This window comes from Sardina pilchardus, chromosome 15 (assembly GCF_963854185.1).
Source record: "Sardina pilchardus chromosome 15, fSarPil1.1, whole genome shotgun sequence".
Classification (NCBI taxonomy): domain Eukaryota; kingdom Metazoa; phylum Chordata; class Actinopteri; order Clupeiformes; family Clupeidae; genus Sardina; species Sardina pilchardus.
Window position 1 is genome coordinate 18,201,658 of NC_085008.1, and position 13,622 is coordinate 18,215,279.

Below are 13,622 nucleotides of genomic sequence, written 5' to 3' on the forward strand. Positions count from 1 at the left end.
TTTTGTTTTGACAGTCTCTTTGTGTATGCTGGCGTATGATAAACAATGGTAGGGAAATATTAAGGTCACCGCCTTGTTTGGTTGTGTTTTGGCTCTGGCACCTAAACAAATTAGACAGGGATGACAAAGCCTTCAGGTGGGAGGACTCTTAAGACCTGTTCCAGCCCTGAGAGCATAAGGAGGCCACAGCCACACCCTTGCACCAACTACTAACACAGAAGGTAAATTGAATTGCACTGGTACCAGGTATCCGGGAAAAGAATGACTGACAGTATTTGACAGTCAAATGTGATAGGAGAGGAACGTTTTACACAGAACAAAGGGCAGTCAGGCTGTGGAACGCGTAAAGTTGGAAAGTTGCTCATAGTTACTCATTTTGTAATTGGGGTGATTAAGAAATGGAGGATTCTATGCAAGTCAGACTAACCTGTCATCCTTGAAACAAGGGGGCGAGTGCAACAGATCAGAGATCAGGGGCGGAGTAAAAGGTAAGACAAGCCTCAACAGAGGTCCTCCTTACTTTTAGATTCCTTCGGCATTGGCTGTCACCGGCAGCAGCATTCTCTCCACGCGTCAGACAACAGTAACCAGTTTATAGACGCTTCTCAGGAAGAAGACCATTTCACACAACGGGCAATGTGTCAGACACTGCTGAGGAACAACCTATTATTGGTCTCTTTCCATAGGTTGGATTTATTCTGGATATCCTGTTGTTCCCTAGTGGATTTTCACAGTCACCTTCATGTGTAACTCAACTACAACTTCCCGGCAATGGCACCAAGGTGGTTTGTAGTACTACTACTGGGACTTGTCAAGCAAAGCTCATCTCAAGGTATGATTTAAGTACAATACAAAACAATATAAAGTTACATTGTGAAATCATTATGCATGTTTGACTAAAGTATTGCTATATGTATCCTGAAATCCCAAATCTACTTTGTTATAGAGGACGAATGCTCTGTTGGAGTGATTGGGGAGTCTGCCATCTTGCCGTGCGTTTATAATGGAACTCAGAGCCTTCTCAGAGCCAACATCTCAGCTCGATGGAGGAGCGAGACAGAGGAAATGCTCAGAGGCATGTGGACGCAGGGAGAGGCAGAGCTGGTCAACGTATCATCGGTGGAGTCCAGTAGGGTCCGAATGTCCTCCCTGTGCCCTCAGACGGGTGACTTCTCCATGACACTGACGGACCTTGTTCCCATGGATGCAAAAACCTACAGTCTCCACATCTCATTCGATGGCGAAGAGACAAGCTCAGTGCTCTGTACAGTATGTCTCAAAGTAGGAGGTAAGTCCAATGAGATTTATCTTTACTTTTTTTTGTTTATTTTTAGCCATACATACAATGATAAATGTAAAATGTAACGATGAAGTACTGACTACTCTGAAGTACAATGTTAAAACAAGCAAGAGCTCAAAATAACTTGAGACCTATAAGCTGATGAACACACAACAACCAATTTAGTATTGAAAACACTTTTCAAAACAGTATTCCAAATGACTTCTTGTCCTATTTCTTGTAAAGCAGACAACGAAAAGATAGAAAGAAAAATACATTTTTGTATATTTACAAGTGGATGTTGAAATGATGTTTTCTACAGCTCATTTCAGTTTCCCATCCATCCAGCGGGGAGAGGCAGACGTGGAGCGCCAAACCCAGTTTGTGTGCCACAGCCGAGGTGGCTATCCCCAACCCGCCCTCCACTGGTTCATCAACTCCACAGACCAGCCTCCTGCGGGTTCAGTGAGGACATATGCGCAGCCTCTCCAAGACTCTGAGCTCTACAACATCACCAGCGTCCTGACTGTTAGCATCGCTGCACACCTCCCTGTGACATGCACTGTTGAGAATCGCATACTTAATGAGACCTTTAGCACCATTAATTGTGAGTATACTGACTTGTTAGATGACATGCAAAGCATTTGACCTTTGTTTAGAGGCCTTTATGAAAATGTAATCATGGAGCAAAATAGCTCCCTTGTCAGTCTGGAAATATACATAGGCAGAACACATGTACACGGTAGTCTGTTTCTCTGTGCCGTTGCATTTCATAGTTCCAGTGGTCTCTGACCGCATGTCTGTGCACACTCGGATCAATGAAAGAACATACTCATGTGTAAAGCCCTTCCTGTTTCATACGTTTCATTCAGACGCGCATTTGATTCTGATTTACATTCAATTCAGATTGACATGATTTGGATTCGCTTTCAGGGCCCGAGGAGGAGCAGGCTAGTCCAGTGGTGGCGCGGGCGTCTGAGGCCATGTGGGTCTTCAGCACAGTGGTGATCATCATCGTGGGCCTCCTGGTGGCTGTGGGCGTACTCTTCCAGGTCAAGTGGGACCGCGAGAGACAGAGGCCACATGGTCTACACGATGGTATGGCTCACAACCAATTCTACCAGCTCTCAGTTAACATATAAATGCTTTCACAATTCTAATGGCGTACGTGACTGTTGATTTACATACTGTACACCGCAATGATAATTTCCATACATTTCCATGCGACTTCACGGAGCCATGTTACATAAAAGTATGGCTCGGGCATCTGAGCACAACCTGTTTTACATGTATTTTTCCTATTAGAACCTCATGTACATAGGTTGGGCTGCTTCGTAGTGACATTTGCAGGCCATCATTAGTGTATAATATGATGAATGTGTGTCTTCCAGATGACTCCGACACTGAAGACACAGATATCACTGTGGACATGGAGCATCTGGACTCTCTGACAGACACTCATGTCTGAGGACAAACCTGGACTCATCTTTTGTGCCAAGATACCAGATATCCATCTTAAGATGGCTGGAGAATGTCAAAAGAGGAGCAGTAGACCCCAGACCATGCCGGCATGTCTCTCATCTTTCCCTATTTTGCATATCTGACTGATCTTGTCAGAGGCACCGACACACCTGATTCACTCTGTCAGCAGCATCACAATGACAGCGGCTTATCTCAGGTGTGCTTGGACGAAGAATAGCTATATGCTTCCAATATAGTATGTAGTAGTATCTGCACCTACAGCAGGATTGAGGACCCCTGATTCGAGCGAATCACTGAATGACCTCTAGATGGCACTGATGAAAGACTGAATTTGCTGCCTACAAGCTATCCTCAGAGGGTTACCAGAAGGAGAGGCAGAGAAGGAATGGAGTTTGGCTGGACTGACAGGCAAAGATAGAGACATTACAAGGACTTAGGTGATGTAAGTGGTCTGAGTCTAGGAACCAGGTTGGAGTCTTTGACACAATCTTTGCGTTGGTGTTTAACAGGCTCAAACAGAAGTATAGGCAAGCTGCCACAATTTCACCAAATACCTCCTTTCCATAAACATGTGGCATTCCTCCCTAAATGGACACTACCAAGATAACAACAGCCCTGGTTAACCATAGTGGATCACAGGTTTGCTGTATGGTGATGTGGAAACAGCTAGTAAGTTATGAGTTCATTCACGCTTTACCACATTTCATAAACATTGGTCAGGTTTTTAAGGGTAAAAAATGTTCATTCAAGCAAAGAAGGTGAAAATCATTTATTATTTAACTTTTAGGTCTGCAGATTCATGGTTCTTGGCGTTCTTAAGCTCTTCTTTGCCATCATCAAAGCATAGTTTTATTAAACAATACCCAGTGATGTCTACCAGCAGTGATTAGCACAAACTCTTGCATACCTCCTGTTAGACATTACACTGCTACATGTGGTTTCAATTAAAACAAAGTACATCATGTACTCATCATTAAAGGCACTATCACTCATTTCATATTATTAATTCAAGTATAATGCCTGAAATGGACTGAGTTGTAAACTATCAATTACAACAGTCGCATCAGCCTTTGAAAGTGCACATTAACAGTAACTCCATATGGTCTTGGATAGTGATTGTTGGTGTAGGATTCTTCAGCCATCTTGGACAGTGTTTACGCTGTACAAATCAGTCCGTTTCTGCACTGTGATGGGAATCTGCTGACGGATATCAGCCAGATACTGGAGATCTGATCAGGACAGACACAGACCAAGAAAATGTGAGACGCACTAACAAACCAACAAGTTCTACATGCAGGGCATGCAATGTTTTACTCATGAACCCTTTACACCATATAAATATAAATACACACATCACGCCGCTATAATATATATACAGTATACAACTGTATTTTTATCACCATGTTTATTATTGCTTTTAGCTGTTTTATTTATGATTCCTGGTTTCAATTTTCATTACATTAAGGTGGTTTGAGTTTTGCATCTGTAATTAACTCTGTGATCAATGTGGGTCTCTAAAAGATATTAGAAGCAGCTCACCAATATCAGCATAAACAACTTCTTCTTTGGCCCCAGCCTTTGTAATCACTTCTCCCCTGTAGAGGGAAAACATACAGTTACACTCCAGCAAACACTGCTGATAGCAGCATTTGTCTTTTATACACACACACACACACACTCTTGAGATATCCATGGTGTAAATATTTGATTGGGTTGTACAGGCAAGTGAGGCGCATGATGCTACTGCACCAAAAACATGCTAGAGCGATTACACATGCGGCAAATGTGGTCTGACGTTAACAAACATTTCTACATGTGAAACCAGCAGCACTTCAGTATAACCATGACACACAACCACCACTGCATCAATAATTGCTGACCAGGGACTGACGACAGTGCTGTGTCCCCAGGCGACATATGAGGCGCTCTCGTCTCTGGCCGGGGAGGCCGTGGCCACATACACCTGGTTATCCACGGCCCTGTTAACGCAAGAGTACAAAAAAGATGAAGATGTTCGCCGCAAAATAAATCAGTCACTTATTAATGTTGCTGGGAATGATTGAAGGACTGACCTCCCTCTCTGCAACAATTCCCAATGGGCTGGCCCCGTGGTCATGTTAAAAGCTCCAGGGTATACCAACAGCTGACAACCTGATACAAAGAGTAATGTCATTGAAACATCCAGGGAGAGGAAATAAAATCTTGCTTGCTGATGATCCTAACCACAATCAAAGATAGATAGATAGATAAAACTTAATATTTTCCACTAAATTGACATGCACTGGAAATTCATATTTGCCACTCTGGCAACATAACACACAGACAACATAGGTTAAGTCATACATAAAATATAAACTAAGTGGTCAAAGCATGAATGAATAAATGCTGAAATTCTCACTACTTATAATCCTAATCAGCATGATCAGTGTCATAATCTAGTGAGAATTCCACTGACCTTTTTTAGCGTAGATCTGAGCAAGCTCTGCAAAGCGCATGTCATAGCAGATCCCAACTCCAACCTTACAGAAAGCTGGAGACAGTTACACAAATTAGAAAAAAAACCCCATCATGTTCATTTCACTAGACTTCATAGTTGATTCAAATATAAAAGGTATTTCAAGAGGCTCACGTGTGTCAAACATAGTCAGATTACTGCCAGGGCTAAGGGTCTCAGACTCCTGGAAACGGATCTTCCCTGGAACGTCAATGTCGAAAAGATGAATCTGCAGGATCAATTAAAGCAGAAAAGAATTGTAGGTTGTGCAATAGGCCTACTGCCTTAAAGTGCACTTGTCAGTATCCACTGACCACAAAAGTATTCAGCATACTGGAGACAGCACCTTTCTGTGTTTCACCAGCAGATTTCCATCAGGACCGAAAACCGAGCAAGTGTTGTACAGTTTACCCTGATCCTCCTCAGGAATTGACCCTTAAGAAACACACACACAGACACACACACACGCACACACACACACACACACACACACACACACACACACACACACACACACACACACACACACACACACACACACACACACAGTGTAGCCTACATAACATGATGCCACCATGAGAATGTATAGGATATCTATTGCCCACCACCATGTCTGATTTTCTACCTCCAACAAGGAAAACCTTATTCTCCTTGGCTGCTTCTGACAGAACCTGTGTGGATTCTCCTGGGATCTTCTCAGCATACTCCGGGAAGAAACCGGTCCCATACGGAGAGTTAAAACACTCCTATGGATAAAACTAGAATGAGACCAAACTTCATTTAAATGGCATTCAATTCAAATGTAATATCAATACAGAATACAACTGAAATGATCAATCGTGACACTTACAGGTAAAACCACCACCTTTGCTCCCTGACCAGAAGCTTCTTGGATCAGCCTCTTTGCCCTACTCAGGTTGTCTGCCTTCACCTTTGACACATGGAGCTGCACAACCGCTAAACGAAACTCTGCAAAGTGCAAACATACGTGCACACACAAAATCAAAACAAAAATATAGCCGCAAGCGGCGATGGCGGGCCCGAGCACCTGCGGTGCGGAGACCTGTGACATTTCGGAATCTAACAAAGCAACATGAGGCGTGTTGGTGGGCATGTGCATGAGCAACACACATGGCCACCAAATTTGGTCAATTTTCTTGAATGTATGTGTCAACCACAACAGACAACGCGCTAGGTGGCGCTATAGAGTCCCTAAGCCACACCCTAGGCCAGAGCTGTTTTTCACTAGCGGCAGTAATAACACACAAGCTCATGAAATTTGATTCATTTTTGTGAATGTAAATGTCAACCCAAAAGGGCTAACACGCTAGGTGGCGCTATAGAGTCCCTAAGCCACACCCTCAATAGCGATCGCAATAACACATGTGTCCACCAAATTTGGTTCATTTTCGTGAATGTATGTTTCAACCACAACAGACAACGCACTAGGTGGCGCTATAGAGTCCCTAAGCCACACCCTAGGCCAAAGCTCTGTCTCTGACTAGCGATAGCAATAACACATACAGTAAGTCCACCAAATTTGGTTCATTTTCATGAATGTTTGTGTCAACCACAACAGATAACGTACTACTAGGTGGCGCTATAGAGTCCCTAAGCCACACCCTAGGCCAGAGCTCTGTCTCTGACTAGCGATAGCAAAAACACATAAATCCACCAAATTTGGTTCATTTTCGTGAATGTTTGTGTCAACCACAACAGATAACGTGCTACTAGGTGGCGCTATAGAGTCCCGAAGCCACACCTTAGGCCAGAGCTCTGTCTCTGACTAGTGATAGCAATAACACATAAGTCCACCAAATTTGGTTCATTTTCGTGAATGTTTGTGTCAACCACAACAGATAACGTGCTACTAGGTGGCGCTATAGAGTCCCTAAGCCACACCTTAGGCCAGAGCTCTGTCTCTGACTAGCGATAGCAAAAACACATAAATCCACCAAATTTGGTTCATTTTCGTGAATGTTTGTGTCAACCACAACAGATAACGTGCTACTAGGTGGCGCTATAGAGTCCCGAAGCCACACCTTAAGCCAGAGCTCTGTCCCTGACTAGCAGAAGCAATTCCACATGTAGCTGCCAAATTACATCCAATTTATAACCTATTTTCTGCTTATAACACCAACTTCCTGTTTCGTAATAAGACGCCATAATTCAAACCTTCGCCATTTCGATATGCTTCGAAAATTCAAAAATCTGTTCACAATTCCTCTCGGGCAAACCCTCAAGATCCTTTTACTGCTCATATGACATGATTTCGATAAACCGTCTAGGATAAGTGTTTCAAAATACATGATGTGCAAAAATCATAATCATAATCATAACTCAAATTTGTTTAAGATTCACTATGTAGTGTAAATGTAAAAGTTGTTTAGATTTATACAACACATCTGCCTACCAAATTTGGTTCATTTTCATGCATGCACATGTCAACCACAACAGACAGCGCGATAGGTGGTGCTATAGACCCCCTGAGCCACACCCTAGGCCAGGGCTCTGTCTCTCAGTATCAAATGCAATTCTACATATGCCTGCCAAATTACAAGAGTTTTGGAGCATGCCAAGTTGGTGAAACGGCCAAACGGGCTAAGACGAAGAGAGAATAATAATATTGTGTGTGTGTGTGTGTGAGTGTGTGAGTGAGTGAGTGAGTGAGTGAGTGAGTGAGTGAGTGAGTGAGTGAGTGAGTGAGTGACCAGGAGTCCCTAAGCCACACGCTAGGCCAGGGCTCTGTCTCAGACTAGAGGTGGCAACACACAAGGCAAAGACAAATTTTTATGAGGATTAGAACTTGGGTCTTACTCAGTCAGTCCCCAATTCAATCACAAAAATGACTTAACCTGAATAAAATCTTTATACACATGATCTTTTTTTTACCTTTTACTTTGCATCACACTGTCATTCTTGACTCTGTGTGTGTGTGTGTGTGTGTGTGTGTGTGTGTGTGTGTGTGTGTGTCTGTGTCTGTGTCTGTGTCTCTGTGTGGAGAGCGGGGGAGGAGAGAGAGACATCCAGCTGGGAGAGAGGGGAAAGTGTGAATAACTGTGGGGGGAAGGAAAGAAACAAGGAGGGGGAGAGTGGGTGAGCCACAGTGAGGGAGCGGCTAGGTAGTTCTGTGTGTAACACGCGCGGGCAGCAAGGAGCGGATAGGAGAGACCATAGTCATATGAAAACCTAAATAACTCACTTTCTGTTAATGTGGTTTACGTCGAAATTGCAGCATAGGTTGATATGATTATCATTATTCATCAACTCGCTTCAAAATATTTTAGCTAAAACTGTGTCCACCACAATCATTAATGCGCTTTTAAAAATCACAAACAACACCAAATTCAAAACTTTGTATATGACTGTCACTACAAACACACTAACTAATACTCCATCAAATTTCATCCAAATTAGTCACTGTTTTCTGCCTATAACACCAACTTTTTGTTCCTTTTATAAGACACCTAGGTTCAAACCTTCGCCATTTCGATATACTTTTGAAATTCAAAAATCTGGTCGCAATTCCTCTCGGGCAACCCCTCAAGATCATTTTAGTGCTTATATGACATGATTTCGATAAACCGTCTAGGAGAAGTGTTTCAAAATACATGATGTGCAAAATTCATAATCATAACCATAACTCAAATTCTTCGAATATTTGCTATAGAGTGTAAATGTAAAAATTGTTTAGATTAATACAACACACATGCCCACCAAATCTGGGCCATTTTCGTGAATGCATGTGTCAACCACAACAGACAGCGTGATAGGTGGCGCTATAGAGTCCCTGAGCCACGCCCTAGGCCAAAGCTCTGTCTCTGAGTTTCGATTGCAATTCTACAAATGGCTGCCAAATTACAAGAGTTTTAGAGCATGCCAAGTTGGTGAAAAAAAAAAAACAGGTAAGACGGAAAAAGAATAATAATAATAATAATCTGAGCAGAAACAATAGGGCCTTGCACCTACGGTGCAGCCACTTTCAGTGGCCGCACCTCGGTGCTCGGGCCCTAATGACTGACAGCTGAGACGGAGAATGCAGAACTTTCGAAATACAATGCGATTATCCTTGAATGGCGTGTACGAATGACAGATATTGAAATATGTCGAAATGATTAGCCTACACGTTTTTGCAAAGACAGTTTTACTCATGTTGTTCATTTGTTTGCTCTATTGCAGAGATACGTTCTGCCACACATATTCGTTTGCTGTGAACGTCATCCCCAGCAGTGTTTTCATTTCACTTACTCGACATTGCTTTCGTTATTCCAGCCATGAACCCAACTGCCCAGCTGGCTCGTTCTATTGCTCGAAAGGCGAACTGATTGTTATTACAAGCATTTCATGTTCAAAGTTTCGTACGGTTTTTAGGCATGCGTCTAACTATCGAGCAATTCAGGGAAACTCTTATGTTGAAATAACATTGTGAAATTTACACCGGAAAATGATTCTTCCCCCAATCGGAGTAACTTCACGACCGTCAATACTGCGCAGATCGGAGTTGGATCTGATCCTATGATCTGATCTGACCAGACCGCGCAGATTAGCTTTGGCATGTTAGCATACGCCATTTTCAAGTATGGCGCCGCACGGATCATTTGTTTGGAAAGGCAAAAATGCCACTATTACGTCTAATTCTTGCACGTTTTACGATAAACCCGTCGTCAATGTGGCGTGATTAGAGGCGACGCCGTGAAATGTGTGAAACTGCGCTGCTTTTTACGCCGCAAAGTGGCAACAGCGGGTACCTGGTCAAGTTCTCTGTGAAACATTGTTCCAAGTGACTCTGTAACTTTGTAACTCCTCTGGTGACAACTGAAGTAGAAACATTGAGAATGCCCTCTTGCGCTGCAAGAAACTGCACTAGCCTCAGTACACTTGAAGGGTGTAAGGGTGTGCGCCTGCATCGGTAAGATCTGCTTATTTAATTGAATAGTTTAAATCAGCTAGGCCTACATTATCACTGCATAGGCTATAGGCCTACCCGATTAACTAAACCAATAACATGCATAACGTTACACATAGGCTAATCTAAATTGTGGGCTACTGTTGTGCAATGGATTTAGACATGAACATCACATAATGTGATGGAAAAAACACACAAAACAAGCAATTATTTCGTTAAAAAATATAATTGGATGATAAAACAACACAAGTGAATCAGTTAAAAAGTATTAATGAGCGAAAATATAAGTGAATTGGTGGCTCATTTCATGATTTCCCCCCCTCCTCACTTTCTCTCTCTCTCTCTCTCTCTCTCTCACACACACACACACACACACACACACACACACACACACACACACACACACACACACACACACACAGATTTCCTTTAAAACAAAACGACAGGCTTCAGCTCTGGCTACAAAGGATTGGACGGCCTGACTGGACACCTAAAGCTGGCTCGAGGTTGTGCTCCATCCACTTTGAGGAGGACTGCTTTTACACTACCCCTGATGGCCGAGTGCATCTGAAGGACACAGCTGTGCCCTCCATCTCCTCCCCCTCAGAAAGCCTGCGAAAGAAAAAGACGAAAGGAAGGAAAAAGAGACGTCAAGTGAAAACGCATGATCAGGGATGTCAGACTGATCTAGCAGATCATACTTACTGTAGAACGCAAGCTGTCCCAGATCCAGTACATCACAGCCATACCGTAGTACCTGCTCCCTCCGATGTCGCTGTAGGTGCCCTCTCTCAAAATGATGGCTCTGAAATGCAGGGTGGTTGGGATCATTGCAATACTGAAAATGCATGGGAAGAGCTAGCCCATTTACAAATTAAGGTAATTAAGGTAGAGGACTTGCCAGAGATAGATGACAATACAGCGGAGGAACAGGGATTGGAGCAGCCGAGCAGTGACCGTGTTGAACATGACCACTGCTATCTCCACAGTGGCATATCATCTGGATCAGCGGATCACTCATACATGGTAGCCGACTCGCCCAGAACACTCAAACGTAAGCTGGATGCAGCGCAAAGAAAACTTCAACAGTGCCGCAAACGGATCAAGTTGCAGGGTGAAACAATAAACAGGCTAAAACGTAAAGTCACTTCTCTGTCCGCGGTCATCTTGGAGCTCAAACAGAAATCCCTGATCTCCTCTGAGTGTGCAGAGGTGCTTGAGGGCTCCATTTCTGGGGTGCCATGGGAAGTTCTGTTTAGAGTGAGTAGGAACAAAAAATCTCACAGAATATCCAACGAGTTAAGAACGTTTGCAAATGCCCTGCATTTCTACTCTGCTAAAGCTTACGAATACGTCTGTCAGTCCTTCAACCTCGTCTTGCCACATCCACAAACAATCCGCGACTCGCACAACTCTGTGGAAGCTGATCCTGGTATTACCAAGGCTTCCTTCAGGGCGCTTCAGTGCCATGCAGAAGACAATAACAGACAGGGTAAAGACACCATATGTGCTTTAATGATGGACGAAATGTCAATCAGGAAACAAACAGAGTTTGTCTGTTAATGAATCATGGAAGACCCCTTTTGGCTACTTCTTAATCAGTGGCATGACTGGAGAAGAAAGGGCTGATATGATGAGGGAGAGGGAGTGTCGTTGCCAGCTACATTCTGTTGGTGTTCAGGTGGTGTCACCTTTTGCATGTTCAGGGAACTTGGAGCCAAACTAGCAGTCCCAAACATGCAGCCATTTTCTCCCCTCACCCTGTTGACCCTTCACAAAAAGTGAAAGTGCTTCTGGATGCCCATCTTATGTTGAAACTTATCAGAAATGCTTGGGGTGATATTCAAAACCCAAATTGGGGGGCAAATCAAATCGCAATACCTTGAGGAGCTTAAGCGGTTGCAAGAAAAGGAGGGCCTCCGATTAGGAAACAAAATTAAGATGGCACACATGCAGTGGTAGAAACAAAAAATGAAGGCGAACCTGGCAGCTCAATCCCTCATTGGCATCGTTGCTCTAAAGGACAGAGGTGGCCTCTGCAAGCCATCATTGGATACTGTTACAGTATGCCGAAACACGGAGTTACATTTCCAACAACTTCTTAAAATCACCGATGGTCAGCCTCTAAGGGGACCTGGCACAACATCTGCCATTGTAAACAAAGTTCTTGCCACCTTCTCTGATCAGAGCTCTCTCAGTTGCACAACTACATGTTTGACTCCACTGTAGAATGCAACCACATTCATTTGCTGGTGAAAATGGTGTCCTCCTTGTTCTGCAGAATACATCTCCCATCACCTGGCAATAAGACAAACAGAGAAAATCATGGAGTAATCAGAGAGTAACAGTCTTACACTAGCCCACTGTACCAGTCAGCTGCACAAAACATTTCCCTCTCTTTGCAACAGGTAGTGATTTTCTTTTACAATAAACTCTGTGAAACAAATGTCTGTGTACGAGCATGCTTGTGTGTGTGCATGTGTGTGTGCGTGTGCGTGTGTGTTTCACTCACTCTCTGTTCATTATAGGGATTAGGAGGGTTGCATTTGGAATGAACTGAGGGTTAAAAGGTCAGGTGTCCATACATGCAAACCGTCATGGAATTAAACAGGATTCCATTTTGCTGAATCCAGAATCATTCAGCAAACTTAAAAACGTACTCTTGTATACAGTGGCAATATAGGCTACATTGCCCTTTAAAAAATGAACATACTGAAATAGGCTGCGGTTTGATCCAAACAAATGGACACCTGAAGCAATCAGTTGGCTTATCAAAATTTGATTAAAAACAAACAAACAAAAAAAAACAGTCGTTCTATTTTCTTAAACCTAAGGTTGACCGGTGACATGAGTATTGCCTCATTCTGAACAGATGGCCCACACGTGCGCCAATCTACCTTGTCTACGTGAGTTTGTTCAATTTAATTGTTTCGTACCGTGCCACCCTGACATGCCAAGTGAAATTGGACAATTTCTCACGGCACACCTGATGACCTCTGAGGGCACACTACTGTGTGGAACAGTGGTTGGAAAACACTACAGACAAGTCTTGCAGTAGCAGGACAGCAGGCAGACCGCTACTCAGAGGTTCACTGGTTCACTGACCTGCTGCTCGAACTTGAAGGCAATGTCAAAAATCACCACCAGATTTCCCAGATCTACTCATTGAAGAGCCATTCAATATTTTGGACCAACATGCCATGGCATGTTTCAACCTGTAGAAGGCGCGGAGAGCAATATCTCCAATACAAAATCATACGAAATGTTACTTTTGTCGAGAAACAAGATTTTTGTCAATATTAACCCTGATAATAGTATAGTTCACCACTTATGAGTATTTTCCATCAATCAACAGCTCAAAAAACATATTTTAGGGTGCAGTTACCCTTTAATCACACTCTCCAGTTCTAAATAATATTTTCAAATTTCATGGCTCTGACAATTCATTCATGACTAGTATC

The 13,622-nt window shown here is 43.2% G+C and overlaps 3 protein-coding genes across 4 annotated transcripts; 2 read left to right on the forward strand and 1 right to left on the reverse strand.

Moving 5' to 3' along the window:
• The first annotated feature begins 227 nt into the window (after positions 1 to 227).
• Positions 228 to 4,330, forward strand: LOC134102290 (ICOS ligand-like). 2 transcript variants are annotated; one of them, XM_062556358.1, is made up of 6 exons: positions 228 to 488; positions 687 to 832; positions 947 to 1,288; positions 1,602 to 1,886; positions 2,213 to 2,377; positions 2,671 to 4,330. In XM_062556358.1, exons 2-6 carry the CDS (start codon positions 772 to 774, stop codon positions 2,745 to 2,747), a joined length of 930 nt encoding a protein of 309 aa, XP_062412342.1. In that variant the 5' UTR covers positions 228 to 488; positions 687 to 771; the 3' UTR covers positions 2,748 to 4,330. The 2 variants fall into 2 exon arrangements, with proteins under 2 accessions (XP_062412342.1, XP_062412341.1); XM_062556357.1 differs by lacking the exon at positions 228 to 488 and having other exon boundaries at positions 545 to 832.
• nit2 (nitrilase family, member 2) lies at positions 3,516 to 9,662 on the reverse strand. The gene is made up of 10 exons (XM_062556359.1): positions 9,504 to 9,662; positions 6,106 to 6,224; positions 5,881 to 6,001; positions 5,602 to 5,690; positions 5,391 to 5,484; positions 5,217 to 5,291; positions 4,834 to 4,912; positions 4,642 to 4,740; positions 4,301 to 4,356; positions 3,516 to 3,990 (listed from the first exon to the last, which is right to left on the reverse strand). The coding sequence occupies exons 1-10, from the start codon at positions 9,529 to 9,531 to the stop codon at positions 3,896 to 3,898; spliced, it is 855 nt and encodes a 284-aa protein (XP_062412343.1). The 5' UTR covers positions 9,532 to 9,662; the 3' UTR covers positions 3,516 to 3,895.
• A 112-nt stretch (positions 9,663 to 9,774) lies between these two features.
• On the forward strand, positions 9,775 to 12,607 carry LOC134102456 (uncharacterized). Its single transcript, XM_062556553.1, has 2 exons — positions 9,775 to 10,164; positions 10,584 to 12,607. Exons 1-2 carry the CDS (start codon positions 10,091 to 10,093, stop codon positions 11,722 to 11,724), a joined length of 1,215 nt encoding a protein of 404 aa, XP_062412537.1. The 5' UTR covers positions 9,775 to 10,090; the 3' UTR covers positions 11,725 to 12,607.
• Positions 12,608 to 13,622: the final 1,015 nt, after the last annotated feature.